This window comes from Lepisosteus platostomus, chromosome 26 (assembly GCF_059453375.1).
Source record: "Lepisosteus platostomus isolate fLepPlt1 chromosome 26, fLepPlt1.hap1, whole genome shotgun sequence".
In the NCBI taxonomy this organism is placed as follows: domain Eukaryota; kingdom Metazoa; phylum Chordata; class Actinopteri; order Semionotiformes; family Lepisosteidae; genus Lepisosteus; species Lepisosteus platostomus.
In genome coordinates this window covers 11707643-11727989 of record NC_142636.1, presented here as the reverse complement: position 1 = coordinate 11727989, position 20347 = coordinate 11707643, and the positions used below count along the sequence as shown (strand labels likewise).

Genomic DNA, 20347 nt, shown 5'->3' with positions numbered 1-20347 from the left:
GGGCGCCTCTTTCTCCAGGTGTAGTCGTGGCCGAGAGGTTAAGGCGATGGACTCGAAATCCATTGGGGTTTCCCCGCGCAGGTTCGAATCCTGCCGACTACGAGGAGAGGAGGGCTGTGGGCTTGTTGCTGGTTTTCCAGCACACTCCTTGAGTTTTGTGCCTTGCTGGTTTCGTTGGCGTGTGGCGCTGCCTTCCTTTTTCTCCGTTCCCTTTTCCACTCTGACATTCAGTGTTTCCTAGTCGTGTCACCCACCGAGCTGTCCCCTGGACTTGGCTGAAAGCACACGAAGATCAGAGTAAGAGCGAAGATGTTCCTCGCCGGGCGCGGTGGCGCACGCCTGTAATCCCAGCTGCCGGGAGGCTGAGGCCGCAGGACCGCTTGCGCTCGGGAGCTCTGCGCGGCGGTGGGCTGTGTTGAGCGGGGGTCCGCAGCGTCATCGGCATCAATATGGTGAGCCCGAGGGAGCTTGGACTCACCAGGTTGCCTAAAGAGGGGTGAACCAACCCAGGTCGGAAACGGAGCAGGCGAAAGCCCCCGTGCTGATGCGTGCTGGGACAGCTCCTGTGAGCAGCTGCTGTGGTGCAGCCCGGGTGACAGAGTGGGACGCGGTCTTTTGCAGACCCGTCTTTTCGCCAAAAGCCGCTCCAGTTTATTCTAACACCGTGGCGAATTTCTGGGCACAAAGCTCCAAGTCGAAACAACCTCCGATCTCTGTGTTTCGCTGGCTCCTCTCTAGGACAGCGCAATCAGGTGACTCGAAGCAAGGGGCCTGAACCAGGTGCTGGAAACAGCGGGTGTCGTGTCTTTTTAAAAAAAATATTTTCAGCTCAAGTGATGTAAAAGCAAGGAGGGACGGGTGTCATTCATGCGTTCCAGAAAGTCGACGTCTGCTGGCTGAATTCAAGTGATTCTCCCAAAGACCCGAGCAGAAAACCTGATCAGCGCGTAGTCGTGGCCGAGAGGTTAAGGCGATGGACTCGAAATCCATTGGGGTTTCCCCGCGCAGGTTCGAATCCTGCCGACTACGAGGAGCTGGGGCTTGGCGCCAGTCCTTCAGCGCACTCTGCAGTTTTGAGCCTGGCTGGAAACAGCGACAATGCCAAATGCGGGGAGAAGCGCGCTGTCGTCAAGTCAGGGTTATTGAAACTGATGTCTGAGCATGGTGATGATCAACCGAACTGCGTTTTTGTCTCCTTCTTGTCGTCTTTACAAGTCTGGTGAAACGGAAAACGAAAGAGAGGAGGAGAGGTTTGCTTTTCCTGCTGTCCAGAGCATACGGACGTCGAGAGGAAAGGAAGAAAACCACTCACCGAATATCGGTCTCCCCACTGTTTAAAGGAGAAACATGTTGCGGAGAAACTGTATAATTAACTGTTTATGGCAACACAAGGGCAGACTACGCTATTCTCTTGTTTATTACTCATTTCTACATCATTGCTTCCTTGAAGAACGCGGAAAGTAGAACTGATTGAGTACTCCCAGTGCACAAGCCTTTTCGTGGACATGCGATGGAAGTCTCGACAAACTCTTGCGGAAGCGTTCATTCAAATCACCTTCAGACAACGCGGCTAATCTTTCCCCTCTTATCAATGTATTTCTTTTTAACAAGGTTTCGTCTGCTCCCGTATAAATCGTGAGTCGGAACATTTCGTGAATAGAATTCAATACACATATAGCTTACATTATGACACAGACTTCCTAAAACCATTTTGTTCCTTGTGATATAGAAATGAGTGTGGACTGACAATGAAATGGTGATGTTTCATTGTAAAAAAAAAAAAAAAAAGATTTTAGGTCAACTGCTTGGACAATGATGTCACCTGAACAATCTTCAGTGTGATTATTATACAATCAATAGCAGGAACAATAATGTTGCTGGGGGCTGGTTAAATTCGGGATCTGGAGTGCGATCTGTGTGGAGTTTGTATGCTCTCCCCTGTCCTGTCCAGTTTCCACCCACAGTCCAAAGACATACAATACTGGTAGGTTAATTGATTTATGTCCCTGGTGTGTAGTCTGTGTCCTGCAATGGACTGGTGTCCCGTCCAGGGAGTACTCTTACACCTATTGCTTGTTGGGTTAGGCGGTTTGCTGAATTGATGAGGTGGTTAGAAAATTAATAGACGGATGTCCTTTCCAATAAGTACTGAAGACATTCCACCTCATAAAGATTTTGATTGTGGTATTCACAATCTGTGTCTGTGAGGAGAAGTCAAAAACTCACAGACTCAAAGACGTAGCAGTCAAGCAAACTGAGATTTCAAAGTGTGACTATACAGTAGCTAACAGAAGCCTACAGTACTTATGTTGTTTCTTTCCTATCAATGTGGTGTCTTCTTCACACTCATTTCCCTTACGTTTTGATAAAACATTGAGAGCTTCTTTATGTTTCTCCTGTTAATGTTTATTAAATACTGTACAGGATGTGTACATCTGATTGAAATTTTCCCCTGATGTGTCATAGTTATAAATACATTGCCATTATGCGTTTTCACATAACCTTACAAGTGTGTGGGCTACTTTAAATCTGTGAATAACAACACTGAACCCATGTCTAAGAATACTACTGCAGGTCATTAAAACAGCAATTGTGGAGACTTAAGCTGCACCGTATCTAAAAATAAAGGGCAAGATAGAGTCTGGGTAACCACAGCACCTTAGCTGCAGTGCACACTGTGAGCTGCAGAACACAGACCTTAACATTGCGGCCACGCTCTGCTCTTCTGCACCGGAAGGTATCAGCTACCACAGTGGCAAGAGGTTTTAGGTGACCAATCAGGGCTGACAGCTTGCTTTGTTGAAATGATCATTTCAATTTGGAACTTAAAAACCTGACTTACTCGACAAAACACCCTTTAAAATGCCATAAAGTGTGCTGGGGGTAAGAATTGAAAATGATACCACCTAAAGGAGTAGGAGCTACAAGGCTGTTAGCACAATCTGTCTGTCAACACATAAGCAAGTCAATCACATGCAAAGATAACAAGGGAACATTGATTACTCAGTGACCAAACCCTCTTAACAGTGACGAAACCCTCTTTAACCCTCTTTTTGACACCTGAAGAAGGCTCCACGGCCGAAACGTGTTCTCTTTCTTCTTTTTTTCAGCATGGAATAAACCTATTACTTGTTCCTTTTAAACCCTCTTTATGCTCAGTGTGCTACAGTATGTGCTAAAGGGCATTATTCAAGCAAAAACAACGATGGCTATTCATAGCTGGCTTCAACAGCTTCAGTATTAAAAATTGCAGTGAAAAATTCACTCAAAAGTGAAATCCTTAGATTGAATCTCTGAGAAACAGGGAATTCTCACTTGTCTCTGGTGTTTGTATATCCACTGCAATAAGAGACAGTGTGGTGTTCCAAAACAACATAGTATGTGATAAAGCCAGCACAAATTATGAAAGCTTTGTACTGTGCTATACATTCATTTTTAATCTGCAACAGAACAGTGCCACCAGCCTGAACACATATCTTGATAGCTTGATGGTTGAATTATGTATTGACTGACTCGTCGATAGGTTCATCTATTTAGCCTGTTCATTAGCTAAATATCATTTCATAACGTGAGCTTGATTCCCGTAGTATTCAATGTCTGCAATAAACTCTCAATCAACCAATCAAGCAATGTGTGAACCACTGGGACTCAATTATTATTTCTTAATCTCACCGCCAAAGCGCAGATAAAAGCCTTACACAGAATACAGCCCTCGTCTAAAAAAGGAAAGGGAGTTTTTGAAAGGGGTGATTGTGTGGTTCGCCTGCCTGTACACTCAGCGATCACTCAGAGTGTCCTGTACAGCACTTGAATTCTGTCGCAGGTGACAACATGCGAGCCCCAACTCTACTCCTGTCGTTCTGGCTATACGGTAAGCGCCGCTTTAGAGCTACAGGAAAATTCGGTTGACTTCTGATTAAGTGAATTTCGGGTGAATTCAGGTCCTCGGTACATAAAGCACACGATTGTGAATTATTGGCTAATGTTGTTTTCGGGGTTACTGTTCGTAGATAATCCTAAATCATCTACAACATGCTAGGAAATTATATATACTAATATTGGTTGTTGTTCGTCATTAATTCCATTAATACTTTTTAATGAAGAAAATGTTAAGTTTAGCAAATTGTCCGCCTTTTAGGTGTATTGTTTTCAAAAAGATCAGTTATTTTAATACACATTACTGTAACGATTATGGATACAGCGACTCCATAGCTAAAGAATTCACGTCTATACGTACACTGATACCAAACGTATTTCTGCTACAATACAAAGAAAATGGTAAAAAAATACATTCAGACTAATTTTAAGACGACTTGATCAATTATATAATTCAATATATAATTAAATGTATTATGTTAATTATTTTTATTAACCGTATGCCTCTTAGAATGTGCATTACTTGTAGGTATTTTAATATTGTTGTCAATTGTTGTTGTTTTTTGTTTTAAGCTTTTTGAGACGTTTTTACATGCTATAGAAAAGGAAGATTGTATTAATTGTTTATTATTGATAGTATTCTTATTAACATTGCAGTGGCAGAAATGACAATGATTATACTAAGCTGTATGTCGTGAGTCAGTACCGTTTCTGATAGTTGTCCCCGATGGCGCTTTTCCTATAGGCACTGGTAGACATTTGTAAGGCACTGTTGTCGACGAATTTAATTACCCTAATATTTAAATACTGCTTATTGCAACTAGTATGAATTCGAATTAATATTTAGTAATTCCAACGTATTTAACGTGATATCGTTCCTTCCCTTTTTTCAAATGTATGAAGCTAAAATACAAGATGGGGATAGCACTGGCTAAAGAAAATAAATAAATGAAGTATCCATGATAATCAAATTGTAAATCCGAGAAATGCTGACATTTTCATTCACGAGACAGTGTTTTAATTCGATCGGAATTCGATCGGAATTTTAAGGTGCTGTGTTATCACGACTTTGATCCCAATGCTTTATACAACTGTCGAAAATAAAGAAGGATTAAAGCTTGTTTTGCTTCGGGGAACAGTAAATATGAATCGTTAGCAGATTGAATTAAACCAACCTTTTAGCATTTTCGAAGTGATTTCAGCTCATACCAGACCCTCGCACTCCAGGTACATAAGGGAAGTTAAAAAGTTAAGGTTTATAATGGACCTCCATCGCGCAATGCAACATTGCGACTTTGTAATTTAGTAACGGAAGCAATATTATTAAAGACCTAAAAAAAGAAAATCATAAATAAACCCAAGCCAGTTCATACTGCCTTTTCAGTTAACCTTCGGTTTCTGTAAAACGACAGCTGGATTACAAGTGATGTTTGAAATTGTTTTAAAACCATTAAAATATAAGAAAGATTACTTTTGTGATCTTTTAGATTGCAAAAGATACTGTAGCTCGGCCCGTCCGTCACTTTCGGCTAGAAGTGGCTATCTGATCCCAGCATCTCATTTAACCATTTCATCATGAAATACTGAAATCCGCATTATTAATTTGATGTTACAGCTTTTTCTAAATTAACCAAAATAGAGCGCAACCCGTCGGTGTTCAATCGCCAAATTAATTATTTGGTTTAACTACCCTTTAAATTTCTTTACGAAACTCGATCTTCTTCCCGTGTTTATTTTGAACCCTAGTCCACACTTTTGAAATGGATTTACACTCTTAAGTTTTATAGAGCCTAAGGTAGGATGACATTTCCAAAGAACTTGAAAAGTTGTTGAGATGACTCGAATTGCTCGTCTTCGTCCAGACTGCGCGCTAACGCGTTTCTCTTTCTGCAGCAGAGACAGCGGTATCTACGGCTCGGACGTCTGTGCTGACAGCTCACCCTGGCGGGGAGATCACTTTAGTCTGCAGCTTAAACAAATCGTGTTTTAGGGTGAGCTGGTGGAAAGTTCAACCCAACGGGATCAGACCTCTTGCTCCTGTACTGGCCAGTAGCAGAATCGCCCCCAAAACCACCCTGGATAAAAAGTGTGCCCTCTGGATTAGCGCAGTACAGGAGTATGACGCCGCGACTTACTACTGCGCAGAAAACTGGAATCCCGGACAACTGGGGAATGGGTTCACGGTAGCAATCGGAGAACAGGAACAGTCGACAGGTAATCACCCGTTGTAGGTAATCAAGTTAGCAAAACTGTGTTCACCAAAAAAAAAAATGTTTAAAACATGGATACCAAAACAGAATCACAGAAAATGGTAGCTAACTGAATTCTGAATCAAGGTAAAATATCACGCATTCAAATGACTTTTCCCTTACCCACTTCTGATAGCAGAGAAAAATAGAGACGGAACATTCAGCAAAAATGAATGAAGTTGGCTGGGATATCTGTTAGACCTTGTTAGAATATTGCACGGCACTTATCTGGCTGTCAATTCGCTCTGCGGCTTGTCAATGCTTGTTTTCATTAAAAATCTAACCGTCCCGGTCTATGGTCAAACTGTAAAACCGTATACTTACAATCAACTTACAAGAATAATAACAATCACACAGTTCTTAAGAAAAACAGGACAAAACGTAAACGCCGCATATGTATTTTATAGCGTTAAATAATAAATTATAGGATCAATGGATTTTCCCGTGAATTCCATTTTGAATGAAAAAATCGAATTATTCAGAAATAAACAACAACTGTCTGCTTTAGACCTGCAGTTTTCTCCACTATAAACAAGTGGCAAGCCATCGGGGTCTAAGAACTCGAGGGAAAAGGTGAAAGGCTTGACCTTTGTATTCTTACAGTGAGTTTCTGAGGCTGCTTTGTTACATGTTTTATTCTTTCAGATGTATTATCATATTTTAAAACTGTATATATCTCATTGGACGAAAATGTCATCTTCATCTTAAGCACAGATTGTAAACGTGCCTTAAAGAGCAAGGGGACTCGGGAGCATTTTTTTAAATTCCTCTCGAAAGCTTTTTTCCTTCTGATGCTTAAAGCAATCAGACAAATTGCATCCTATTTTTTCCTGAAAACTCGCAGTAGTTGCTTTTGGGCGTGTGCATAATGGAACTAACAAGCTTGCTGTAAATGGCGTCTTTCTGTAACTAACAAACACCTTTTCTGTTGCGTTTTTATCACAGTAGAGGAACAACTAACGAGGCCGAAAAGCGACAAGGGATACAAACAAAACACAACCAGTTCAGCTGAGAGAAATGTGCCATGGTCATAGTAAAACGTGTAGAAAGAGCGATCAACAAAATGTAAACGACTTAAAAAATTTAAACTTTGCCTCCCTTTTTATTTTCCTTTTTTATTGTGCCTTGAGTGATTACGCGCATCTCCCGCTGAAGATTTACACGGTCCATTAACACCAGCGCCTGTGCTGCGGAGAGGTCCGAAATATTCGCTTTTACATTAACACCTCTTCAAATACGGAATGCAGTTGACCTTTCCCACTCCTCGACAATTAAAAACCTGCAATTCGTTAGTCAACCATCCGTCCAATTTCTAAGCGCTTCTTCAAAATTCAGGGTCGTGGGGGATCGGCAGGACACCAGTCCATCGCAGTGGAGACAGACACTAACGCACTCACACCAGTAAACCCTCTAGTCTATCTAGGGACTGTGGGAAGAAACATATGCGAACACACAAACTGAACGCAGATAGACAGCATCCTAGAAATTGATACAGAGTCTCCGTTTCCTGTTTCCCATGGCCCGACATTCATTTCACCCTGCAGTGCACAGACGCGCTTGGGAGAATCCTCATTATACTGCAAAGGCATAGCCATCACTACAATACAAAAAAAAACGTAATTAGCTCCTTCTGTGACAGATATCCCTTTGGGTGAACTGAGAGTCCAGTGCAAAGCCCGAGCCAATCGGAAACTAACCTATCCAGGACTAGGCAGACAAGAGACAAATGTCGCTAAATAAATTGTTTTTTTTTTAATCTTTTCTCCGCAATCATTAAATGTGCGGCTTCTTCTGTTTTCTGAGAATGTTTACTCAACACCATCTCCTGTCTTATTGCTGTGCTTACGAACGCTTGGTGACGGGTGCAGTTAGTATGCCTTGTCATGCTCATTTTATCGTTTTTTTAGTGTGTATATATAATCAGTATATATTGAGATAATGTTTAAATGATCAGATCACGGAAAGGAGGTTCCTCTTTGGTTGCAAGAAATCAAACAGCAATGATGTAGCAGGAAGAATAAGGAAAATAAATAAAAAATTGACTAAAAGAAGAAACAAAAGGGCCATGAAAAAATTAAGAGTAAAAACACAGTGAAGAATTTATTAGTCATTTAGAAAATACTTCATACACACTACTTCCTCTGACAAGGCTGATGAAGTGACATTATCAATCACTCCAAAAGCCGTCTGATTAAACAGACTGAAATGAAACATCTGCAATGTCATTATCAGGTCTTCACTGTCTCCTCTCTCTCTGTCCTAGAACAGTGTCCAGTGTGCAATACGATTGCGGTTCTCAGTGGGGCAGGGGCAGTGATCTCTTTTTTGGTGCTGGTCATTATAATGCTGGTAATCGCACTGTGCCTGTCTTACAAGAAAACAAAAGCAGGTAAATATCTGTTGTACCATTCCAATACTATCAATACTGTACATTAATTAAGATTCAGACTTTCTGCATCAGCACACCCGTATGAGGATTTAGAGGTCTTCAATGAGAAAAATGCTAATGATTTTGTATGTCTTGCCTATAAAAAATGAAAATCACTTGCTAAACAATGGAATAAGAGATGAATAATAAGAAAATAAGTACACACAAACAGCAGTTGCATAAAAAATAAACAGCCCTCCATTCGTATTGGGAAAGTGGAGTCAAAATGGTTGTTTCTGCTGCTGTATACTCAAGCAATTCGGACTTGAGGTGAAAAGATGAAAATGAGGAAAGGGTAAAGAATATCACCTTTCATTTATGGGTATTTCTGTGCATACTCTATGAGTTATCATTTTATAACTACTTTTTGTAGTCAATCTTTCCCTCTTGCTGTCCAAGTACTTATGGAGGGCACTGTATTTCTCTGCACCTCAATCTTAAGAACATAACACTTAAGGCTACAAGCAAGAGGAAGCCATTCGGCCCAAGTTGCTTGTTTGGTGGCTAGTACCTTCAGAATTTATCCCTTTCTTAAGAATGACATGGAGTCAGCTTTGATTGCATTGCGTGATTGGAATTGGTTTCACACTCCCAAAGTCCTGCATGAAAAGATGTCACCCATTTGACACTTTGAATGGTCTTAAGCTTAATTTCAGCTTGAATCCTTGCCCAGCTGCTGAACAGCCCCTTCCCTTCATTGATCAATGGATTTTAGGATTTTGAGAACCTGAGTCAAGAATCTAAAATAATCTTTTTTTTTGTTACATGCCTAATATCTGAAGATAATATTGTTGAAGACAACCATGACCAGGGTTGCAAATAACTGAACTACATTAGTTAGGGGCTCTTTAACAACCTCAAGGAGCAGATTAGCTGCTACTGTAGTCAAGTCATAGGCCAACATGTCTGGCTTTCATTGGTATCAAGGTCAATTCAGATTGAACCTTCAGGATCCCGAAGTAGAACCATCCTTTTCAGAGTTGAGTGTGTCCTCAATCACATCTTGAGAAGACTTTTTTTCCCACTTTAAAAAAGAGCTTTAAACTCAGCCTTCTTCCACAGGACAGGAAAAGGCTTCAGTCAGTGTTGAAGACAAACATTCCAAGAGAAGGAATACAGAATCACAGGTAGGACAAGCGTGTCAACTTGAAATTGAGTGCTGGTGGAATTAGTCCACATCCTTAAATCTGTAATCTTGGTGATGTCTTTCATTTGAAGATTTGAAGCTTGCCTTCTCGATGTTCTGAACATGTATTTAATTATCTTTTTTGGAACATTACTCATATCCATTCATGTTTCTCCAGGAATACAGAGAATTGCATACAGACATTTGTTTCTTCCAAGCTTTTTGTTGCAATGCAGAGCTTTATTATTAGTAGTAGTATCATCATCATCATCTGTAGTTATAGTAGTAGTATTGCTTTCTTATATGCCCTAAAGGATTTACCTCATCTTTCTGTTTCATATAAAGTGATTTTCTTCTGTTTTTTCTCTGTTTTTGTTTCAAATGCTTTTGCGTTTTCTTAAACATGAATATTTCCTCGCCACTTGACTTGGACAAGTGGCTGGACAGTAAAACAGAGAGTGTGGAATACGCAAGGGTGAAATTCTCCCAGCCCAAGAGACAGAAGTAAGGACTGGGTGGAAGCATGAGTTCCCGGAAATTCCCAAGTTCCTGGAGACTATGGGTGTGGAGCAGATCTGCTCAACTCAACTGCAGTTACTATCCTCATTACAGGCAAAAAGCTGTAAATACTTTAATCAACTCCACATTAAGTAAATTAATACATTTTTACTAAAGAGGTCAATACCCTAATTAAAGGAAAATTATTCATTATTAAAATTGCAGTCCTCAACTTAATCAAAGAAAAAATAATCACCTGAGAACATAAACTAAACACCTGAGTTTAAGGATATTTGATATGTAAGAAGAAGATAAAGGGAAGATAAAGGTGTTTTTTGCTGCCTGCCTCCAGTATCTGATTGATCAATAACACTTTAAAATAATGGCGATTTAATTAATAAAATAATTCAATGTGGAATATCCCAAGATTAACCCCACAGTGTTTACAGTGTCTGCAAAAACAGCCACTGAATCATTAACCCTAATCCTACTCCTAGTCTTAAATCTAAATCTAAGAAATAGATATATTTAAATTATAATTACTTAACAGTTTTATTTCTTCTATGACCGTTTAGCACTTGTTCCTTCTAAGAGATGATAGTTAATTTCTTATGTCCTTGTGCATTCATTATTTTCTGCCTCATTGTATAAATACTTCTGTTTTGTTTTCTGTAAATGTCTTTGAAATTGTTATTGTGTTAAGAGGCTCTGTTGTAAAATTGACCAAACGTATTAATTGTGTACATAATATATTCAGTAAACTAATGAATATCCCTTTTGGAAGTGTGACTGTATATCTTACAGTTTTTAATTTTGTGAAAACTGAGTTTATACATAATGCTACTGTGATTACAGTGCTGAATTACAAGTTCCTTTTCTTTTTCCCCAGTCTCATAAAACAATGTGGTCTTACACATTTCCACACATCGAGGCCACCTGGCAGAATATAGGAGTTGCTATATGTAGCTGCCCGATGTTTCAATAATAAACGTCAATGAAAATTGTAAGTGTATGCTTGAATTGTATGTATAAAAACAAAAATGCATGTGCACAGTATCTTAGAAAATAGTTGTCCACAAAGGTATTAAAACATATTCGTATTCGTACAAATATATTTGTATATATCGTGAGCAAATTATTTTCAAATTATTTCTCTTCTGGTTGCTTGTGTTGATTTCTTCTGCACAGCCACACCCGATAAAAACCACACCGTTTTAAAAAACAGCTGTTAACAGTTTATCTTAATCCATTTCTCATTTCGTCACAGTTCCGAGTATCTGAAATGCTAATCAAACTACTGACACATTTTATTATTTTTAAATCATGGCCTTTGAACAATATATATATATATGTTGCGTTTTTACAATTAATGTTTATTCTGTATTAACTGTTCAAGCCTTTATTATATGCATGATCAACCTGCTAGGAACGCTGAACAGAACGAGGCCGGAACTCACCCTACGAGAGTTGATTCAGCAAACAGCAGTTCGTTTTTACCATAATATCCAAACAATAACCTTAGGTATAGATAAAACACATTTTATAACAGTTAACCTAAAGACTCCTGCTATCTTGGGTGATCTTCAATTAACCCTACAGCCTTAACCGCCATTGCAGATAGAGCGAACGTTATGAAATATGTGCAATTAAAGCAAACATACCGTAAATGCTTGGGTTTATACACATCTACAGCGAATGCAGCGAGATATTACTTTACACATCAAATAGACATGAAGTGAAGAAGAGTTACCTCGTGCTTTTCTAAGAGGTGTGGTCCCACTAGCTCACCACCACTCGAGTTCGGTAGGGTTGGACAGCTCTTTCAAGCGGGTTCACAGCTGTCTTCACTTGCTCCTCGGCCATACACAGCCTCGAACAGCCTCAACGAAGGCTGATTTCTCAGCTAACATCGCCTCCTGCTGTACCTTTTGTCATATTGCTCGGTATTCACTCAATAGGATCATCCAATTAAAAAAAAACAACAACTATTTTTAACGCATTTCGTTAATGGTTAAGTATTATAGGATCCATTTTTTGCAATCTGCATATTTAATGAACGCACTAGTGGATATTGAATAATAACTTAATAAGGAACTAAAAATCTTTTTGCACAATAGGAGAGGTGGATGCGGGGCTAGCGGTTGAGCAACAGATTTATAAACCGAAACCTTGTAGGAATTCAGTTTCCAATCCGGGTTGAGTAAATACCGATACGACGTTTTTTTCTGAAAGGTGCGTTGGGTGTTTCAACAGAGTTTCAACTCTTAGCCGAAGGTTTGTGAGGTCAAATGGCAGGCGAGAGGCCGTACCGTCGAGCTAATCAGTTTGGTCCGTTTTTCAAAGAGTCAGGTCACGTGAGAAACAGCTGTAGTTTTGCTGCATGGCCACAGGGGGGAAGCGGAGACCACATTATTTAATAAAAGCGATATAACAGGCCGTCTTGCGTATTTTTTCTTTCTGGAATTAAGTACATTTTTGCCTGTAGTCTAAGAGTTATTTGATTAATACACTTTTATATATGGTATGTGTGCGACTGTCGCATATAAGTGTATTTCTGAGAAAGCAAAGCGACTTTCATTTTAATGGCAGAGTTGTATTTGAAGATTAAATTAAATTATAAATCCTAATTTTTATTTATATCCACATACAAACAGATTTTCTTGTACTTGAATCATAGTTTGAAAATCCAAAAATTCCTGCACAGGATCTCTCTCTGAAATATGAGTTTTCATAGCCTCTGCGCTCTGTAACGCATTCACATGTTGTGGGTGTACTGGATATAGAGAATTGTAATGTAATTCTATTATGTTTAAGGATATGTAGGATGTACAGTGTACAGATGTACACTGTAGCTGACCAACAGTCTTGCTTTTCCAGATGCAACAACTGATCTCCTTCCTAGGACTAAGATTCACAAACGTACCATAACCAAATTGGCTTCATCACTCTGCTCTCCTCCCCACTATTAGCTGATGTGTGGGGAGCGTTCAGGTGCACTATGGCTGCTGTCGCATCATCCAGGTGGGGGCTACACATTGGTGGTGGTGGAGGGGAGTCCCCATTACCTGTAAAGCACTTTGAGTGGAGTGTCCAGAAAAGCGCTATATAAGTGTAAGCTATTACTATTATTACTATTATTATTATTATTATTATTATTATTATTATTATAACACAGGACAAATAAATCAACTTCTGTCACATATCAAAGGACAGGGCGAACACCGACAAACATATCATGTGTACATCCTTGTGTCCATCCCTCACAGAGCTCAGTTACTTTATCTTGGGAAAATGAAGAGCTTATTCTGGAATCAAATCTCCAAAAGAGATATTTCAAACAATACTAGAATCAGTGGACAAAACTGGAAATTAAGTCCTGGAGTATTGCAGACTGATCTTCTGCTTCTGACAGATATTTGTACACCTAATAAGTCATGAGTATGAAGCTAATTATTTTGCAGGACACTATGAGGTCATCCTTGTTTGCAATATTTGTGACAGACAGCAGTAGAAATCTGTGACTCACTTCCTTTAACAGGAAAGGTGTCATCTATACACAGTACAACACTGGCAGGAGAGAGGCAGGTTGCTTTGCACAGAGCAGTGACTATCCAATCAGTATGACATCCTCAGTTTTCATTATTCTGTTGGTTGTATCGGGTAAGGACTTCCTAAACATGCCACTCCATTATCTCCAGTAATCAATGTTTTGAGAAGAATGTACCTTTATTAACTGAATTCATTTGCATAGAAATCTAAAGCTTTTATATTTTATTTTTATAGTCCTGCTAATATAAATGTCAGATGTTACATATCGATCAATTATGTGATAACCTGTTGTGTTTCTCTCTGTTCCCAGGTTTGTGTGGAGGTGACAGAGTTGATCAGCTGTCTGATGCCCTGACTGTGCTGGAGGAAGGAGCTGTGATCATACACTGCAACTTTTCTACCATGAGCAACAATCCAGATTTATTCTGGTACCAACAGCATCCACGGCAACCACCACAGAATATACTTCACATTGACACTTATAATTCACTAGCTTTCTCTAAAGAACATTTCTCAGCCTTTCTATCCAAAGCAGACATGAGAGTCTCTCTAAACATCTCCACGGTAAAGCTGAGAGACTCTGCAGTGTATTACTGTGCTCTGCGGCCCACAGTGACTGAAACTCCTCATTTCCTGCAGCAAAGAACACATTTTAAACTCTTTGTGAAACACATATATATATATAGATGCAATTCCTCCAGGCATTGCATAAGGATTTATTTTATTATAGATATCAGATTGTCAATATTGTTTATCTTTGTTTAGTTTTTTCTTGTTTTAATGAAGACAGAAGAGCTATCCCAAACAAATGAGAGTGTGAAACTGTAGAAAAAAACACTCTTTTTAGGGAATGAGACCTCTCTTAATTATACTGTGCTTTCTTTCCAGAGCTATGAGGTATGCCTTGTCAACACACAGTGGCAAATGCTTGACGTTTTTTAGAACGGGCAAAAAAGAATTCGGGTGGATCCGCGTAAGTGCGTTGGTGGTATAGTGGTGAGCATAGCTGCCTTCCAAGCAGTTGACCCGGGTTCGATTCCCGGCCAACGCATCGTACAGACTTTTTCAAACCGTTTAAAAGGCTCCTTCAAGCGCCCTGTACCATTTTCCACAAAGTAGCGAAGGAGAATGATACATTAAATGTGTTTTATTCCTCTTTACACTGAAATATGGCTTCAAAGATTTGCACTGAATTTGTGGCTTTAGAAACATATTCGTTAATACACAACAGAGCCACTTTTGAGCTGAAGTTCTCTCTCTTCAAGGTCATAACTGTGCGTACCGTAAAATCTGTGATTGACAATTTCCATTAGTGTTCTCTGCCAGTTTCCAATAAATACATCTGTGATTCGGTTACACACTACTTGAAACTAGCAAATGAAGCAGGAAACGTCTTTTGAAGAACGGCAAAACTGAATATGGAAGCAGACGTTGTATTAACGTCTCCCTGTACACAAGCGTTGGTGGTATAGTGGTGAGCATAGCTGCCTTCCAAGCAGTTGACCCGGGTTCGATTCCCGGCCAACGCAACGGTGTCACTTTTCAAACTAATCCGCGTCCCGTTTAAAGAGCTCTTGAAGCTCGATTCAACATTTTTTACAAAGACATATGAAGTGCGTTACAAGTATAAATGCTGTTTTCAAACATTAAGGAAGTGTCCCATCATGACGAATCATCACGGCCCGTGGTCTTCTGTTCGATATTTAAAAGGTTTAGGTGCTTAAGAGTAAGATTTATCTGGGAGTGGCAACGCACCTAAAGCCATTAGTAACGTATACATAATTTCATACACAGTTTATGGTGAAAGAAATGTCGTAGGCGCGGTGGCCAAGTGGTAAGGCGTCGGTCTCGTAAACCGAAGAGCACGGGTTCGAACCCCGTCCGTGCCTCTTTAAGTCTGAATGTTACTTGTTCATTCCCATAAATTCACTCTCTGAATAAAGGAAGCCCAAAAGCGGGTGTAGCGTTTGCTGCCCTTTTCGATTGTATTGCTTGTGTGCAAGAAAGCCTCATGATACAGTCAGTTTTCAGTGCATTCACATGGTACATCCTACCTAGACTGCTCGCTTCAACAGCTTCTTGACTATATTTACATCTATATTTACCCTTATCTGTATCAATGTTTGAAAGGAACAATTTCGCTTCGTTTCTATTTCACTTTTCAATGTTGCAGAGAACACCGATAGAAATTATGATTCACACCTTAGATGGCCCGAAGGGAGAAAGTCTTCAGCTGGGAGGTGCACTTTTAGTAAGTCCTAGTTATTGTCAGGATGATCTCAGAAGTGCCAGTATTTTCTTCCCACTTGAGAGGTTCCTTAATCGCTAATTGTTGCGGAACGGATAAAAGACTGGCAACATCGAGCGCATTGAGGCACGGACGGGGTTCGAACCCGTGATCTTCGGTTTACGAGACCGACGCCTTACCACTTGGCCACCGCGCCCACGAATTAATAATGGCGTTAAGTGCCTTCCTCCGCCCAGGTAAATCTTACTCTTAAGCACCTAAACCGTTTTCCTATCGAACAGAAGACCACAGGCCGTGAGGATTCAACAATTCAACATTCTCAAATGTATTGTTTAAACTATCCTTTAGGACAACAACAGCTAAACGCTATCTACGTTTTTCGTTTCGTAAACCAAGAATTATTTTAGTCCATAAAGAAACCATCCACTCACGTCGTCAGGTTGTTGTTTTTTTTCCATTCAAATTGCGGTTAGGTATGATTTTGGGATCGACTCTCAGCTAAATTATTCTGATAATTTAGCTAAGCGTCTCGCAGACAGATACGAAATATTATTATTATTATTATTATTATTATTATCATCAATAATAATAATAATAATAATAATTGCTTACACTTATATAGCGCTTTTCTGGACACTCCACTCAAAGCGCTTTATAGGTAATGGGGATCCCCTCCACCACCACCAGTGTGCAGCATCCACCTGGATATTGTCTTGGTACGTTCACTGAGCCTCCGTTGGAATCAACGCAGGTATTACCCTGATATTTGACCTGCGCCTCTTGCAGACAGAGAACAGTTCCTGTTCTGATACTCCTGGAGGACTTTGTTACCGTTTGCTGTTACACAGACACGTTTCTGAACGATCTTCACATTCACTCTTCTGTCCGGTGAATGTACCCAAAAATATTCTTTCACTGATAATTATGTTGTAACCCCTGAATCAACAGAATCATGATCAAATATATTTATCTTTCCATGAAAAACCAAAATCTATCAAGGATTGATGATCATTCCACTCTGACTTTCTCGCCTTCTCTGGCGTATTTCCAAACAACCTGCGGAATGGGGGACATACTGCGCCCCCTGCTGACAGAGAAAAGTTACTACTCTTGTACTTAACACGAGTCTCCTGTATAGGCAAACACTGGATTCCTCACCAACCCGACCAACACCGTGAATATGGCCAGCTAGAACCAATCTTGACGATCTTCCGCACAGAAGTGGCAGCCTAGGCAATAGTCAAGTTGGATTTAGCAAAGATCAAGCATTGTTTTATTGTAAACATTTAATGCAAAGTGCAGAGTGTGTACTGGTGGATACGATACAAATGATATAAAAAAGTGAAGCTGATCTTGCTGAAACAATTAACGGGAAAGACATGGAGGCAGCTGTAAATGAGACTATGCGATGTTAGGAGAGATGTTATATTTCATGAGCGTGGACGAGTATTAACTGTATAAGTGGGAGATTTCATTTTGACCTCAGGCTCTGCGTCCGCTTAACACCTCTAGGTCAGTACTACAGTCAAATTCAAATTATAATGATACGACAATATTATAATATTTTATATTTTCAGTGTTTGACATTAACCCGCTTACCAGAGAATGTTTTCCAGCGTAAGAATAGAAAAGAAGAATCGCTCTTTAAATTACGTTCACTAGATGACAGATTACCACAAATTTGCGTTTCGATTAAAAAAATGTCATACGCAAGACCGAATCGATCACGGGGCTTGTTCTTTTGTCTGATAGTGAGTTAAAGTCTAAATATCTAAATTAATCTTCCATAATTCTCAGATTAGAGGAGTGTTACAGGAAACAAAAGGAGCCCGAATGAATACTTACAGTATATAATGAATTGCATTTTCAGACGTCAGTGATGCTACAAATTCACAGTGAAGTACTAAGTACATACAAGATGTATTTTGCGTCGTTTCTGTTACCAAAACTTCAGAGGTCAATATATATACACCTGAACAATTATAAGAATTTTGATCACTACAAATCAAAATCAATAAAATTATCAGGATGCTTTAACTAAATGGACTGTCAAACACTTTTACACATTAGTTATATAGCTACAGTGACTGTAAAGTGAGTAGTCAGTACTTATGATGTAAAGAAAAAATGTGCCCAATTAAACTTTTATTTGTTTCATAATATATCTTACATGCTTTTTGTTTTTCTACTTTTTAGAAAATGTAATATTTTATAATCATTTAAAAATATAGCCCCCCCACTGTTTATCAATGTATGGGTTTTTAAAGTATTTTTTTCTTGTTAACCATAATTAGCGGTAGGGAATTGATTGAAGTTCTATTTGACACAGTTCAGAAATCATATAAGAGCTCGTGGCTAAGAGCTGTGTTGGCGCTGAATTGATGATGATTGCTCATCCTGTGACCTCAAGCCATGCCAGTCTGTGCTGATGTCGTCCAGGGAAAGAGGCTTGTCTACTCAGTCAGTAAGGCACTGTCACACAGTGTTACATCATTCTCTCCGGTGATGCTGTACTCTATATCATATTTTTCAAGACTGAAGAGAAACAATGATTCTTTGCTTCTTGGTTGTTTTCTGCTTTGGTAAATATTTGTTTTTCTATTTTTGTTTCTATGAATATTTATTAAGATTATCATCTGCCTTTTTATTATGCTCTCCTACGTCTATTGATCATTCATTGATCGATTCCTAATGACTGATTTTCTTTCCCCCAGGGATGAGTTATGGAGATAAGGTTGATCCATGGAAGGATACTGAAATAACTGAGGAGACAAAAGAGTCCAGGATCTACTGCAATTACTCTGTGACTAACAGTGCTGGTTATGAGTACCTCTTCTGGTACCAGCAGAGACCAGGGAGGTATCCCAGTTATGTTCTCCACTGTTCTAAAACAGGCAGTGGAACTGCAGATTTCAAATGTGAAGAATTTGAGAGCAGGTTTACAGGACACTTGAATCTCACAGCAAAGTTCACCTACTTGTCAATCTCAAACACACAGCTGTCTGACTCCGCTCTCTACTACTGTGCTCTGAGGCCCACAGTGAGACTGATCAAGGAGCAGCTGCTCACAAAACCCTCTGTAGAAAATGCTTGAGATAAAGTATCACTTAAACATTGTGTGGTGCCAATACCTTCCTGTCAGGGAGTCTCTTAGCGTAGAGGATAGGGCTCAGTTCTGAGAGACATTTATTCAGTGCAGAAGAGGGTGGATAACTCTATAAGAGAACAATCCAGTGCAGAGAAAAGTGGTCTTAATGGCTTGCTCTTCTCATACATCTGTATCTTATGAAACTGACAGTTTTGCTTCTAACGTATTATCATCTTTGATCATGCTTGCAGGAAAAATAAAACATGCATCACTGAGAAAAAACGGCAAATGCATTAACTCTTACAGTTGAAATTCAGTTTCCGTTTATGTTTTCTGGCATTTCACTTTATACATCTGTTTTTTTTTTTGTGGTCAGTCTTTTACAATACTCCTGAACACGACCAACCACCTATTTCATATGCAGCCCTGACAGCAGCATTGTCACTCTGCCCCATATAGACCTGTGAACTAGATCTATCTGTGGAGATATTTTTATCTCAACTCCGGATGCTTTAACCCACCAAGCACACAGCTCAACCTGAGAACATTTTTTTAAGGTGACAATTTAAATGTCACAGGCAGTACACTTGCTCTGCCTTTGCTAAGATCGTGCTGCAGGTACTGTAGCCAAACCGCAGTCACATTCACCAGCAAAACCAAAAGAAAAAAAGCTGAACCTTGTTCCATTTTTGAAAGGTAAGACCCTCAACACACATTCATTAATACATCTGACACGCTTTGATTATAAAAAACTTTAAACTGCAAACGCGGTAATTTACCTGTAACCAGGTAAATTATTTGTTGTCAAATAATACCTTTAATAGTCAACCTAAAATAGTAAAAGGAAAAATTAACTTTTGCGTGATAAAACACGTGAGTGGTTTTAAGTATTTGGGGTTTCTGATTCATCTATTTTCTCACCACTTCTTTCCAATTGAGGGCTTTAGGGTCCCAGCAAGTAACAGGTGCAAGAGAGGGCACACACAGGCACAACCACTCATACCAGGGCTAGTTTCCTTCAGAAGGCAAACAATCTACCAGCACATTTGTTTACAGTGTGGGAGGTAACCCACATGAACACAGTGAGAACATACAAACTCCACACAAACAGCACCTCATATCCAGACTTGAACCCCAAACCCCGGCAGTGCAAAATATCAATGCTAACGACCCACTGCCCCATCATGCCCCATCAGGCTTACTGCTCTGCACACATTTTAGTCTTCTGTACAGTAGAAAGCTCCACAGCCAAAATGTCGTGTTTCCTTTCTTCTCTTTTCAGCAC

General features: G+C 39.6%; 1 protein-coding gene and 7 non-coding genes across 11 annotated transcripts; 7 read left to right on the top strand and 1 right to left on the bottom strand.

Annotated features, from left to right (window-relative positions):
- The first annotated feature begins 20 nt into the window (after window positions 1-20).
- trnas-cga (transfer RNA serine (anticodon CGA)) lies at window positions 21-102 on the top strand. Its single transcript has one exon. It is a non-coding gene; the product is annotated as a tRNA-Ser (tRNA).
- Window positions 103-318: 216 nt separating this feature from the next.
- LOC148640159 (signal recognition particle RNA) lies at window positions 319-617 on the top strand. The gene has a single exon (XR_015930743.1).
- A 330-nt stretch (window positions 618-947) lies between these two features.
- Window positions 948-1029, top strand: trnas-cga (transfer RNA serine (anticodon CGA)). The gene has a single exon. It is a non-coding gene; the product is annotated as a tRNA-Ser (tRNA).
- A 2684-nt stretch (window positions 1030-3713) lies between these two features.
- Window positions 3714-11180, top strand: LOC148640157 (uncharacterized). Of its 4 annotated transcripts, XM_088620922.1 has the most exons (6): window positions 3714-3871; window positions 5770-6090; window positions 7071-7131; window positions 8387-8514; window positions 9616-9680; window positions 10116-11180. In XM_088620922.1, exons 1-6 carry the CDS (start codon window positions 3832-3834, stop codon window positions 10185-10187), a joined length of 687 nt encoding a protein of 228 aa, XP_088477048.1. In that variant the 5' UTR covers window positions 3714-3831; the 3' UTR covers window positions 10188-11180. The 4 variants fall into 4 exon arrangements, with proteins under 4 accessions (XP_088477048.1, XP_088477045.1, XP_088477046.1 ...); XM_088620919.1 differs by lacking the exon at window positions 7071-7131 and having other exon boundaries at window positions 8389-8514; XM_088620920.1 differs by lacking the exon at window positions 7071-7131 and having other exon boundaries at window positions 8389-8514; window positions 9616-9681; window positions 10123-11180.
- A 3525-nt stretch (window positions 11181-14705) lies between these two features.
- Window positions 14706-14777, top strand: trnag-ucc (transfer RNA glycine (anticodon UCC)). The gene has a single exon. It is a non-coding gene; the product is annotated as a tRNA-Gly (tRNA).
- Window positions 14778-15183: 406 nt separating this feature from the next.
- On the top strand, window positions 15184-15255 carry trnag-ucc (transfer RNA glycine (anticodon UCC)). The gene has a single exon. It is a non-coding gene; the product is annotated as a tRNA-Gly (tRNA).
- A 288-nt stretch (window positions 15256-15543) lies between these two features.
- Window positions 15544-15615, top strand: trnat-cgu (transfer RNA threonine (anticodon CGU)). The gene has a single exon. It is a non-coding gene; the product is annotated as a tRNA-Thr (tRNA).
- Window positions 15616-16098: 483 nt separating this feature from the next.
- trnat-cgu (transfer RNA threonine (anticodon CGU)) lies at window positions 16099-16170 on the bottom strand. Its single transcript has one exon. It is a non-coding gene; the product is annotated as a tRNA-Thr (tRNA).
- Between the last annotated feature and the right edge of the window lie 4177 nt (window positions 16171-20347).

Bases quoted from the DNA above. Each gene is read 5' to 3' on its own strand.
- LOC148640157 (XM_088620922.1), top strand. From the start codon at position 3,832: ATGCGAGCCCCAACTCTACTCCTGTCGTTCTGGCTATACG. The intron at 6,091-7,070 runs GTAATCACCCGT...TTTTTATCACAG, and splicing joins AGAACAGGAACAGTCGACAG to TAGAGGAACAACTAACGAGG. The intron at 9,681-10,115 runs GTAGGACAAGCG...GACTTGGACAAG, and splicing joins GAAGGAATACAGAATCACAG to TGGCTGGACAGTAAAACAGA.